General features: G+C 43.6%; 1 protein-coding gene across 1 annotated transcript in view; it reads left to right on the top strand.

Moving 5' to 3' along the window:
• Nucleotides 1–5,474: 5,474 nt before the first annotated feature.
• LOC119647162 (WD repeat and HMG-box DNA-binding protein 1) overlaps nucleotides 5,475–14,051 on the top strand; it is a 28,163-nt gene continuing 19,586 nt past the window's right edge. Inside the window, exons 1-5 of the mRNA XM_038047966.1 lie at nucleotides 5,475–5,645; nucleotides 5,719–5,956; nucleotides 12,985–13,228; nucleotides 13,288–13,722; nucleotides 13,772–13,994. Of these exons, the coding sequence (XP_037903894.1) occupies nucleotides 5,569–5,645; nucleotides 5,719–5,956; nucleotides 12,985–13,228; nucleotides 13,288–13,722; nucleotides 13,772–13,994 (1,217 nt within the window). The 5' untranslated portion in view covers nucleotides 5,475–5,568. The remainder of the gene's footprint in view (nucleotides 5,646–5,718; nucleotides 5,957–12,984; nucleotides 13,229–13,287; nucleotides 13,723–13,771; nucleotides 13,995–14,051) is intronic.

Raw genomic sequence — 14,051 nt, 5'->3', positions numbered from 1 at the left:
TTTTGCTCAGGTTCCTTTCCTTTTTAGGGGGTTAATGATTTTACAATATGGAGGCTGCCCTTCCCAGTTGCTGATTTGTGATTTCTCCTTCTTCTCTGTTGAGAATAATAATTCTTTTCCGTCGATTACTGAAGAAGATGGTCAATTGATAGTAAGGGTAAGGGTGACGCGATGATATGATCTGGCACACGATTGAGCGTCAATCCTATGAAACGCCGCCCACTGTAAATATGTAACATTAACTATTCTACTGCCACATCCTACTCCATTTCACCATGGTATCACATAGCACCAATACCACTTACCTACCTCGTCCCTACCAGAAAGGTGAACAATTAGATTCCGTGCTCCTTTGCCACTAAAGTTGCTCCTACTAGGTATAGTCTTCTTGCCTGGAATATTAACGGTCATGCTCCTACAGAGGAGAAAGTCGAGATCATAAAAGGGAGACCTACACTGGACAACACTTTCGACGCGATAGCTTCCAAAGATATTGAAAATTTGAGGGACTTCTACGCTAAGTTAGCAATGCATCTTTCAACAGAAGAGCAACATGGGGCAAAGTCTACATGCAGGTGGAAGAACAGCCCCCTCCTTTCCCATCCTGTTAAAGGAATGGGGCGGTAGTCGGCCACTTAAAAAGTTATTGGGCCTTAAAATGGGGCTACTGATGTAAAACGCAATGTTAAAATTTAAACTCCATCCCGGGAATAAGGAAAAAGGAAAATTCGGAGTTTGACTTAAACACCTAATGATTTCACTAAGTGAGTGGCGAAATTAATGTAAATCTTCATCATATTTGTAATAAATTTTGGTAACAGGTCCCGGGACAGGCCGATCAAGAAAATGCAACCAACGTCGTTAGAAATAAGATGATCGGATCGGGTAATAAGCCTAGGAAAAATGCTAGGGCGTCCACCTCAGTCGACGCGGCAGGACGGGCCCCGGTTCTGTCGAGAAATGGGCAAGGAATCTTGACGCATGGATGGCATCAGGACATATGTAAATTAGTCCGAACAAAGCAAATACGTGTCTGCACGTTAAATGTTGGCACCCTAACTGGAAAGACCGTGGAACTCGCTAGAGCCCTTCGGAAAAGGCGGATTGATATAAGTGCTCTGCAAGAAACCCGATGGTCTGGTGCCAAAAGCTGTGACATTGAATGCAAATGCGGTAAAAATGGCTATACATTTCTATATTTTGATAGTCCACCCACCCAATACAGTGTTGGCATTGCCATCTCAGATAGTTTCCATGAAGCCATTAAAGAAATCGAACGATTTGATGCTCGGCTGATGAAGCTCATCATTATATCAGCTGATTGCACTATTCACTTCTTCACCGCGTACGTACCACAGACAGGTCGATCTGATGCCGAGAAAGATGCCTTCTGGTAACTTATCGATGAAAAGACTTGTCACGTGTCTGCTGACGACTATATCATCATTGCCGGCGACCTTAATGGTCATGTGGGTGAAAAGGCAGACGGTAACAGGTGCCATGGGGGAAAGGGGATTGGAGAGCGCATTGAGGATGGCGAGCGTATAATCGATTTTACGGACACCCATGACCTTGTAATTCAGAAGTACGTAATGGTCCATTAAAGGATTGCCTTATCTTCCTACATCCGCTACATTTTATAGTGGGAACAATAAAACGCAAATCGACTATATTCTCATAAGACATTTTACCACTGCCTGATTGCAGTTCTGCAAATTAAGCCACCGATAAAGCAGCGTGAGGAACGCACTGGTCCGCCGCCCACTAAATGGTGGCGATTTCGTGAGAAGAAAAAAGAAATGATCTCGCTGATACGATTATCAACCATTACGAATGTGGAAGAATCGTGAAACGAAATGAAAGACACGATTCACAAAGCGGCCTCTGCAACCCTCGGGGTCACCAAGTCGGGTATGCGGTACATCAACCGAGATATTTAGCTTTGGAATGATAATGTTGAAATGAAGGTCCGTGAATTGAAACGCCTCTACCACAAATTTCTCGACAATAAAACGCTGGCCAATTTATAAGAATGCCAACCGGAATGCAAAGAAAGCAGTCGCTGTCACCCGAGCGGACCATTACAAAAATCTTTACGATAAACTGGACACTAGGGATGGCGAGAGAGCTCTGTATTGACTTACCAAAAGCCGTAACGAACACACTCAGGATATCGAACACTTTTGTTTCGTTAATGACAAGAACGGTACTTTTCTTTTCAACCGTCGAGCCGCAACGGATGGATGGCGAGAATACTTCGAGCAGATTTCAACTGAAGAATTTGCTCATCCTTCACTTCCACAATCATTGCCGACATTTGGACCAGTTCCACCTGTCAGCGCAACTGGTGCTCAGAGGTAGCGGCGAGGAAGATGGGGCAGCAACCTTATCGGCCAAACCAAAACCAAGTGGTCGAGGAGAACCTCTATAGTGGTGGCACCGGGAGACGCTGTAATCACTTTGGTTTGCCGGCCGTGATTCAGTAGGCGAATGCTCCAAAGGCCTAATCAGGGCGATCAGACCCGAGTCTGCACGGGGACTCATCTGAAGTGGCCAATTGGTCACGAAACCTTACCAGAGGTATACTGATATCATGGGAACCGGGAAAGCCTCTGGACTCACATACTTCGGGTGAACTCCTGTTGTATGTAAGGACAGCTCGGTTATTTGCGGTTGGCCCCCCTAGTGGGATCCACCAGTATGAATGCTAAGCCATACATTTGGTATAGACTGGTACCGTTGTTGCTTGTCTCAGCGGGGCTTTGATTGTGATCACAAAATCAATCCGTGTCTGAAGAGGACTGTAGGATTAAGTCTCCACGACAGGTACCTACGTTAAACACCCAAGGGCTTAACTGTCAGTGCAACTGAAGTCGAGGAAGCAATAAAACGAATGAAATCATAGAAAGACGCAGGACCTGAAGACATTGCATCTGAGCTCTGGAAAGCGAAGAGCTGCGACCCAACACTGTTGCTCAGTGAATTCTTTAATCGGGTTATTCAGGAAGGTAGAACACCATTTGAGAAAGTAGAATAGTTCCAAAATGGAAAAAGAAAGGTAGTCCAGCAGAATGTACAAATTACCGTCCGATTCGGTTACTTTCCCATACCATGAATATTTTTGAACCAATTCTTGACAACCATATTCGCGAAATCGTTGAAATAACTGTGAATTAAGCCGGATTTGTCAAGAGCTGCGGAACTACTGACGCAATACACGCTGCGCGGTTACTCATGGAGAAACACCGTGAGAAGCATCGCCCTCTTTACATTGCATTTCTGGATCTAGAGAAAGCGTTTGACCGTGTGCCACACGAACTCATCGGGAATGCTCTACGACAACACCTAGTGCCAGGAGAACTCGTGCGCTGGGTTCAATTGGTATACCACGATCCGAAAAGTAAAGTTCGAAGTATGGCGGGTGTATCAAAACCGCTTCGTGTCTCAGTTGGGGTTCATCAAGGAAGCGCCCTCTCACCACTCCCCTTTGTTCTTGTTATGGACACCGTCACACGGGACACCCAACGTCCAGCGCCCTACACACTGCTTTATGCAGATAATGTTTTCCCAGCATTTGATAGCAAAAATGATCTCGAGCAACTTGTCCAAAAATGGAATGATCGCCTCATGCAATACGGTCTCAGATTGAATTTAAGCAAAACTGACCTGCCCAGAACTGAGCAATTTAAATATCTCGGGTCAATGCTATCAGCCAACGGAGAACTGCGTTATGAAATTGCTTCACGCATTAACGTAACCTGGATGAAGTGGCATTCCACAACTGGTGTTCTTTGTGATGAACGTATCAACGAACGTCTCAAATCTAAAATTTACCGCAATGTCGTCCGTCCTGTCGCTCTCTACGGTTCTGAGTGTTGGCCGACTATAAAAGACAATGAACGACGTCTTGCGATAATGGAGACGAAGATGTTACGTTGGATTAGTGGCGTAACACGTTTTGATCACATCCGAAATGAGGATATCCGCGATCGTTAAGGGGTTGCACCGATCGTGGAAAAGTTGCGAGAGAGGTGTCTTCGATGGTATGGTCACGTAATTCGCGCTAACGAGAATTCACTTGCCAAGATTGGTCTGAACATCGAAGTCGATGGTAAACGACCAAAAGGCCGGCCGAAACAACGGTGCCTTGATAAGCTGGATGGGGATTTAAAAGCCTCTAGATTGCACCCAGATCAGGCAAATGGCGAAACCGATCATGGCGAGCCGACTCCGCTTGTGAACGGGACAAAGGCTGAGGAAAAAGAAAAAGAAAAGAAGAGGGCATCAACTTCTATCCCTTCTACCCGCATTTGATGACAACCAGATACTAGTTTGGGTAATTTCCTTCAAATCCATCCCGTTAAGAAGCTACTACCTCAATGGCGTATAAGATATATTCAATTGCTAGCGGCTGACTGTTCAAACTATTGTGCCCTAAGGGAAATTTGCTTTCTAAACAGAAAAGAAAGCAACTAATTCAAAAAAATTTATAATATTTATTGAAAAACGTTCTTTTGGATACTATATACTTATGTTGAAGAACATAAAAAAATATCGGCGAAAGTCACCTTTCACGATTCCTAAAAAATGTTAATTAGCGGAATTACCCCTGTAAAAAGGGTGCATTTGAATGTATATAAGTTTTCAAAGGTAGTATATCCCCTAATATTTTATATAAAAAATCAAATGCTTTTGAAATTTTTCAAGTTAGATGATTATAGCCCGAGAAATGTGTCTCACGAGTTTAAAAAATATTATTTCGAGAAACACGTGTTTGATTTTTTTTTCGTACACAAAAATATATCATTTCTACTTATTACATTATTTTGTAATTCCTGATGAATACTGTAGGCCTTGAATTTCTGCAAATATAAAATCCTTCTCTCCAAAAACTTCTTTTGCTATACGCGAGCTTCTTTGGAATTCACGGTGCTGCTTCAATCAGCTTGCGATATACGGCATTCGTCTTTATTTTTCGCAAAAGTCATAACATACTGCTCAATTTTTTCGACTTGGAAAATGAATGTCTCCTTAAAATTGCTCTTTGCTCAAACTTTTTGAGTTATCTACACCCTAAACTTAAATAATATCATCGTCTTACATCTTCAAAACATTCATTTCCAATTCATCATCATTAACGGCGCAACAACCGGTATCCGGTCTAGGCCTGCCTTAATAAGGAACTCCAGAGATCCCGGTTTTGCGCCGAGGTCCACCAATTCGATATCCCTAAAAGCTGTCTGGCGTCCTGGCCTACGCCATCGCTCCATCTTAGGCAGGGTCTGCCTCGTTTTCTTTTTCTACCATAGATATTGCCCTTTCCATTTCCAAGTACTATTCATTTAACGTAGCTCAACAGAGTTGTTTGCACTTTCTCTAAGTTCTTTATAATATTACAAACGCCATCTATCGCAAAATTTCAACTGCATAATTTGGCGCGAATATACTGTACTCCCATTCATATTTGACGTGAGTTTAACAACTGCAAGTGTTTTGGGGAGTTGTATCTAATTTTTAATTAAAGTTTAAGGAGGATATAAGTGTTTCAGTAAAAATAAGTGTTTTAGGATGCCTTTTAAGCGAACGCCAATGCGCTATGCGCACACGAACGGCCACACAAGTTGTACGTACACTGAAAATGGAGAGTAAGTAACTTTGTTATCATTAGGCACACTTATTAGAATGTCCAAACACTACTTACTTTCATATATTTTGCAGAACAATAATTACATGCGGATCCGATGGAGACATAAGAACATGGCAAGGCATCGACGATGATGATCCATCCTCCAAATGTCTGGGAGAGTTCGTTCTAGCTGTCGTCCAATATGACAAAAGGATGCTTGTTTCAACTGATTTGAATGTGGTTCAGGCTTACACGTTTCCGGAAGGTGACCGTGATGGGACGGAGTTGAGATTCACGGCTCCTGTTACATGTATTAGAGTCAATGACAAAGTAAGTAAAAATTGTAGTTCAAGGGGGTTGAGGAATGGCGTGCAACCAATAATACAGAGGTTTTTATAATATGTAATCATTGTCGCGACAATCCAATTGGATCATGGCCTTGAAGTGTGTTAGAGCAATTCATTCGCCGTAACGATGCAGTACCTTGTAAGAGGTAATGTGGCTATTATTATCCTGATTTGACTCACGTATAATGCTAATTGACAGCTAATTTGACTGGTATCCGACGTTAAGTCTCGATACAAATCCCAGTGCCACCAGTGAGGTTTTTATGCAAATGAGCTTGATTCGGGTTCTCCCTTCTTTTTGCTTTTTTGTAAGAATGACAAATTTATTTAACTGGCGAGATTTGTTTGAGATTGCTGAAGCTACTTCATTAGCGCATCAAGGGTCATACTTGTTGACACCTACCTTTCTATGCACTTTTTTTCAGCTAGTTTAGCTTGGAGGAGTCACAGCTCCAACCACTCAAACCTTTGCTAGGCCCGTTTTACCCTCCCTGGAGATCGCCTATCCATCGTCCTCTCGCCGTGCAGACTCTTCATTGAAGAAAACCTTACTAAGGTATCTTCGTCTGAGGTATGAGGAGGCCGGGCAGCTGCATACGAAGTGCAGCGTCGTCTCTTTTTGCTCCTCGGATTGGCTGCATATGAACGAGACTACTTTTTCTATGCGGTAGCTTAAGGGACAGTGTCCTGTTAAAAGTTCTACTAGGGTTTCTTCACAAAGATTTTCGCCTGCCGGCAGAAATTTAAATTACTCCATTCCACTGCGTGAATCGTTGCCATTTCCCCCTTCAGAGTGGACTTGACAATGGATGGCCAGATGCCAAAAGTTGGTTCTGACACCACCGTTGTGGATTCAAAGCCTTGACGAACCAGTCTGTCAGCTTCCTCATTATCAGCGATGTTTGAGTGCCCTGGCATCCACATCAGGAATGTTTCGTTCAGTGGGCCAAGTTTCAGCAGCCCGGAGGATAACTCCAAACCAACTGGCCCGCTATTTCGTTGCTGTTTAGTGCTTGTAATGTTGCCCGACTGTCGAAACAGTTTCGAATAATGCGACCCCTCCAGTTTTGCCGCAAATATTCTACTGCTCCCAATAAAATGGCCTATATCTCTGCCTGGAATATGGTCGTCATTTTTCCGAGAGGTCGCGCCCGATCCGTTTTCCACGACTGACCCGTCGGTGAAGATTATTAAGTCTGTAATCCCAAAAGACATTTATCGACCATTCTTCTATTTTGGTGATTACGACGGAGTATGTCTTCGAAGACGAATCTAGAAACCATGTGATCGGCGGGCATCAGAGTCACCTCATGTTTACCAAGAAATTTTCAGATGGACGCATGACCGAATGATTGACCGCTTTTTCATGTGCCAATAGTTTTAAGCCTATATGCGTGGTTGGCTTTGCATTTAAAATAGTCTCAAGTGCTACGGTAGGCGTACTAATCATTGCTCTAGTAATGCTTAGGCAACCGAGCCTCTGAATCTGCGTCAGCAGCTTCCTGCTGTTAGCAAAGTTCAATTTCGGCCACCAGACATTGTACGCATACATCAAAATGGTTTTTATTATGGATGTATATATCCAATGAATCCCTTTTGGGGAAAGTCTCCAGGTATTTCTGGCATTGTTCCTGGATATGGTGCTTCCACGTTAACTTGTAGTCGAGCCCCTTCTAAGGTGGGAGCGTGTAGCTGCCCCACTGGCAAAGAGGCATTATCTGTCTCATACAGAAAAAGAGAGATATCACACAGTGCAGCAATTATAGCGGTATCACGTTGCTGAGTACCATCTATAAGATATTCTCCGCTATCTTGCTAGGCCGGATAGCCCCATACGCCCAGAACATCATTGGCCCATGCCAAAGAGGCTTCACTCCAGGCAAATCAGCAACAGATCAGATTTTCTCTCTGCGGCAAGCGATGGAAAACAGTTGCACCATCTATTCATCGACTTTAAAGCCGCCTATGACAGCAGAGCCAGGGTAAAACTGTACACGGCCATGGGTGAATTCGGTATACCAACGAAATTAATAAGACTGACTAGGCTGACCCTGACCAATGTGCGAGGCCAGATAAAAGCAGCAGGATCACTCTCAAGACCATTCGACATCATCAACGGTCTACGACAAGGGGATGCCCTATCATTCGTCCTCTTTAACCTGGGCCTGGAGAAAGTTATCCGTGATGCTGAGGTGAATGCGTGGGGTACGATCCTCTTTAAGTTCACCCAACTTCTGGCCTATGCTGACGATATCGACATCATAGGAAGAACGACCCGAGACGTAGAAACTGTCTTCATCCAGATCGAGCAGGCGGTAATCGGCGCGAGATCTTGGGCTGCACATCAATGAAGGCAAGACAAAGTACATGGTGGCAACGTCAGCACTAAAAACCAACCAACCACCAACATCAAACCGCATTGGTCAAACAGGAAGAATAAAGATAGGAGACTACAACTTTGAGATCGTTGATCATTTCTCCTTTCAAGGGTCGAAAATCACAACCAATAACCACCACCATAGGGTCAAAGCTCTAACTGCACAAGACAACGATCTCGCCAGTCCTCATGTATTCCTCGGAAACTTGGGTTCTTAGCAAGAAAAATTGCGAACTCTTGGCCGCGTTCGAGAGAAGAACCCTCCGAAGAATTTTTGGCAACCTACATGAGGATATACGATTCCGTAGCCTACATAACGACGAAATCTATGAGCGATACCTGACCGTCAGGTTGTGGATAAAATCCGGTCCAATAGGCTACGGTGGGCAGGTCATTTAATCCGTATGGATGAGGATGATCCAGCCCGGAAAGTCTATAAGGGCTATGTCTATGGTAGAAAAAGAAGACGAGGCGATGGCGTAGGTCAGGACGCTAGACAGCTTTTAGGGATATCGAATTGGTGGACTTCGGCGGAAAACCGGGATGTCTGGAGTTCCTTATTAAGGCAGGCCTAGACCAGATACCGGTTGTTGCGCCGTTGGTAATGATGAATGCAAAAAAAAATAATTGGGAAAATCATTGAGGACCTGGAGACGCTTCACACCGGAAAGCTGCTGCATGTGAAACAGGAAGTCTAGAAGGGGCCCAACGGTGAAAAGTCTTCGAAGCATTTCTCAGTGATGTGGACGTTTTGAAACGATTGGAACCCGCTATAGTCGGCGTCACAATGGTCGCTACGCGGTTTAACCACGCGCTTGTCAGTCTGAATGAGGAGGCAATTGAGTTTGTCTACAACGTTCCCGAAGACTATTCCTAGCAGAGGGAAGGAGCAGCTCACTAAGCGCCTGTCAGTAAATGAAACTTTCAAACTTAATCGCTTGTTGACAGAGCTAACCCTTAGTGACCCTGCGCTAAGCCAACTGCTGCTCAAAATGAAGCAGTTGTATGGTGATAAAGTCGGCACTGAGTTGTTACAGTCTTTGTGTCTGCTGAGACTTCCGGAGAACAGACAGACCGTCCTGGTATGCATGGCGAATTTGGGGTCTCTGGACACATTGGCAGACCAGATCCACGAGGTTCACCCACGATCCGTGTTTGGCTAGGTGTCTCGTGTCATGTCAAACCAGGTAGCTCATCCGCAACAAATGGTGGTACGCTAATAACCACCAAAAATAAGAAAAATCGAAACCGTTTCCTTTGCTCAATATTTTATTGTCTGCAAGTATTCATATTTCGGCAACTACTTGTCACCTTCATCAGTGCTTGGGTTTGAAACTATTGATGAAGGTAACAAGTAGTGGCCGAAATGCATACTTGAAACAAATCCAGACACTGATGAGGCTGATAGTCACCAAAATATGCTTATTTGCAGACAATAAATTTTCAGTAAAGGAGGCGGTTTGGATTTTTTTATTTTTAACTATAGAACTTTAATAAAACCCTCTAAACGCAGGCTTTGCTAATAACAACCACTAAATTAACAGAGACAGTCGGTGCTTTGCGTTCGGGAAGTAGGATTAGATCTCTGTCTAGATTCGTTTCCCGAAAATGGCAATTTGATGGTAGGGCACGCTGGTACCAGCTCCTGCAATTTCTCGAAAAAAAAATTGACTTGCCGGAGCTCTGGCGACCACTACCCGAAATGCAGCACCATGTTGCCTGAACCTTAAGCCGGTGTACTACCTTGTCGATATAGACGCTGAAGTCTCGGTCCTCCCGTATCCCGGAATCATAAATTAACACAGCAATCGTTAAATCCTCGACGATCTACACGAATGGCATAGGTAGATAGACATAAGTCTAGGACTTCGACGAGAGTTTTCTTGGCGCCTCATTATCGCAGATATATCTCCTATCTTAGGCCAATCCCAGTTCGTTCTGATGGTTTAACGTGAGTACCCGCTGTTTAGGTGTAACCCCACGGTCTTCTTAAGACACGGATTGATTTTGTGACAATAATTAGAGCCTCATTGTGATAAGCAATAACAGCACCAGCCTACACAGAGTGCATGGCTTAGCATTCATACTGGTGAATGCAAGACCTGCCCAAATCTCTACCGAACTAAGGAGTTCGAGTTGCAAACGCAATTCCACGTTTGAGGCCCGAAGGTCTTTTTGTTCGTCTGGACGTAGCCACAATCCCCATGAAACTCCCACTAGGGGGCCAACCTCTACGTCCGAGCTGAAAATACATGAACCAGGAATTCTCCTGAGGCTTGCAAATTGAGGGGACTATCCTGGTTCCGGATGGATCAAGTGGTTAAAGCGCTGGGTTGTCATAGCGGAAGGTCGCGGTTCAAATCTCACTGGCGCAGAGGGGTCTCCTATCGTGGTTGCAAGTCGGATACCAGCTGTGAATGAGTACTTGAGTCAAATCAGGCTAATAATTTCGGGCGAGTGCAATGCTGCGATACTACGACCGTCTTTTTGTGGATAAAATCCGGCTCAACAGGTAGCGGTTGGGGGTCACCTAATTCGTATGATGATCCAGCCCGCAAAGTCTATAAGGGCAATATCTATAGTAGAAAAAGAAGACGAGGCAGACCCTGCCTGAGGTGGACGGATGGTGTAGGTCAGGACGCCAGACAGCTTTTAGGGATATCGAATTGGTGGACCTCGGCGCCAAACCGGGGTGTCTAGAGTTCCTTACTAAGGCAGGCCTAGGCCGGATACCGATTGTTGCGCCTTTGATGATGATGATGAGCGCAATGCTCACCACATTGCTTCCTACAGTGTACTACAGTGTATCGCTACGGCCTTGAGTGAAGTGCTCTAATACACTTCAAGGCCCTGATTCAATATTATTATTATTCCTATTCCTACGGTACCGGTATACTCCTTGTAAGGTTTCATAATCGAAGCGACTTCAGATGAGTCCCCGTGCAGACTCGGGTCTGATCGCCCTAATTAAGTCTTGGAGCATTCGCCTACTGGTCGCTGTCCCGTCTTTCTCCTCGCCCCTCGGTACTATTGACCTCATAACCTTTCTTAGGTCATCAGGAAGCAACCTCAACCTGTATGCCCAATAATCTTTGCATCGTTTTTGAAGATGTTTATAACAGTAACAACCTCATCAGTTTAATGACTTGTTCCGGTACAATTTGGGTGTCGTCTCCTATGAAGGAGCTCGATGACGCGGCCGTCTCAAGAGTATCCTTTGGTTTCTCCTTTGCACGAGCACTGGGATATTAACGAATCTGTAATTTATGACACTTGTTGCTTTTAATTGCCTCCAGAAATTGATTGTCCTCTTCGATCGTGAGAAGTTTTGTTTTGTCTTCCACTATGCTTCTGAACATTTTTCACAGTTTTGTTTGGGGACCCTCATTTGGGTGATTATGAAGTGTAGAAAATCCTCTATTGCCCAGTCTACCAGTATCGGACCTGGTTGAAAGCGTACACTGCCTAACGTATTTTCCTGACAATAAGGTTTTCCATGACTTCCTGCAATTGAGTGTTTGCTTCGGAAATTATCTAGGTAAAATTGAAATTCGGGTACTCTTGGCCGCGCTAGCATAGCTAACGCGGTCTCCTGGCTCCTCTTTGCCTGGTCAAGTTTTTTTTGGAAATATTCCTCTTCTGGGTGCTTGTTGCTCCCTCCAGCTTCTAATCTCACATTTTAGGCTTAGATATATTCTGAGCCTTCTTGCGCATCTCTTCAGGTTCCAGGCTTTTCTTCACATACTTCATATATTACTTGACTCACTTGAGACTATGGTCTGTCTCCTCTCTGATGCTTGATACGCCAATCTCAGACGTACTCTTACTGGTCCTTCCCTTCTAATCATGGATCATTGTTAGTTGTGGTCCTCGCAGCAGACCAATGTTGAGATTAGCTCCGTTGCCTCATGTCCTAATTTCTCATTTCTTCGTTCTTATCACATTGTTATCAGTGATGAAACACCTAGTATCAGTATGGATACGATTTCCATAACATCCTGGTTTTGGAGAGGTATTTCGAGCTCTCATTCTAAAGTGTCTCGCGTTCTTGGTAGACGAGAAGTTTAACTCACGGAGAGTCACACATTGATTCCCGAGGTGCGATAGTTTGGCTTTCAGAGAATCTATTCTAACGATATATTGCTTGATCCCAACTGAAACGTAAGTTTCTATCTGAAGTTTTTCAACCTGAAAGTTCCAATATTTGCAAGTGGGTAATTGATACTTGTCTATTCATTTTGATTGCCTATTTAGAGAATCAACGAGAATCAGAATTACAGGTGCGTCATCAATGCAAACTGCTTTCGTCTTGAGATGCTTAGATATTAGACGGCGACTTATCCTCTCCGTTGTTTCTTTTTAAATTGTGCTCAGGTCACCTTGCGTGGATGATTATCCGTTCCTTTTTGTAATAGAAACGATATAAGGATGGATTTTCTTGGTAAAAATTACTCAGTAAAAGCTAAATTCTTCCCAAATTCCTCATCAAAAGGGACCATCAAAAAGTCCTTCGCATCTAAACATTAAAGCTTTTAATCTCCTACTTTTTCTGAATATACTTATACCGAAGAAAAATGTCCTGTTCACAGAATTATAAATATAATACCGAGACATCATTTCTATTTGATTTCCAGTACATAGCTGCGGGATCAGAAGATACCGACATAAAAATTGTGCCAAAAGATAAAAGTGAACAAGAATCTTTGTTATCCGGTCATCAAGGACCAATTCTTTCCATCGACTTAAGTATTAAAGGCTTGTTGGCATCAAGTTCAGGCGACGGTACGATCAAAATATGGGACATTGCAGAGAGAAAAGAAATAAAAACTATTTCTGGCCTCCCAAAAGTGAATACTTTCGACTCGGTCAAATCATTCGGTAAAGCAAATAACATTATTGTCATATACACCGGCGATAACTTGTAATTCCTTGCTCAGTTTCAGCATGTTTCGATCCGCCTACCGGTCGAATGCTTGCCTATGTCAAAGATAAGGAGATTATCATCCTAAATACAAATACATGGGAAGTGAAAACCACATTATCCGACGATAATGTGGCAAGCACGTACAGTTGTTGCTCGTTTTCACAATGTGGTCAGTTCATAGCAGCCGGAACGGAAACTGGTGAGATATCCGTATGGAATGTGAGGAAGTCACAAACGGTAAAAGGTGAATGTGCAAGCTCGGAATCAAATAGACTAACTGCCATTGTTTGGAATCCGAAAAGTAATGGAGAATTTGCATATTGCGATTCAACTGGTCAGTTGGGAACAGTAGTTGGGTGTGATGATGCGGAAGACGATGAAAATGGTGAAGATTTCCTTGTGGCAGAAGCAATGGAGGAGGATGGTGCTGAATCTGATTTGGATGGACGTAAGATAATTGGTTTCGAGCTAAAGTTCATTAATAACTTTTTGTTCAGTTCAATTTGAAGATGATAATGGGGAGGACGAGGATAATGAGAACTGTGTATCTTTGAAACGGATAAAAAATGAAACTTTGCGGAACAAAGGGTTGGATGATGACGAAGAGTCCAAAGATTCATTGAAGAGTGTCCGGTCGAGTCCAGAACGAGTGCCCATGAAAACATATAACCAACAAGGAGCATTTCAACCTGGTTCAACTCCGTCTGACTTGGAGCATAGGTAAAGTTCCAAAGAATTTTCCATTCAAATATTTTGTAAGGTTCATTTTGTTCGAAT

Source organism: Hermetia illucens, chromosome 1, assembly GCF_905115235.1.
Source record: "Hermetia illucens chromosome 1, iHerIll2.2.curated.20191125, whole genome shotgun sequence".
Taxonomy (NCBI): domain Eukaryota; kingdom Metazoa; phylum Arthropoda; class Insecta; order Diptera; family Stratiomyidae; genus Hermetia; species Hermetia illucens.
This window is presented reverse-complemented; position numbering and strand designations above follow the sequence as displayed.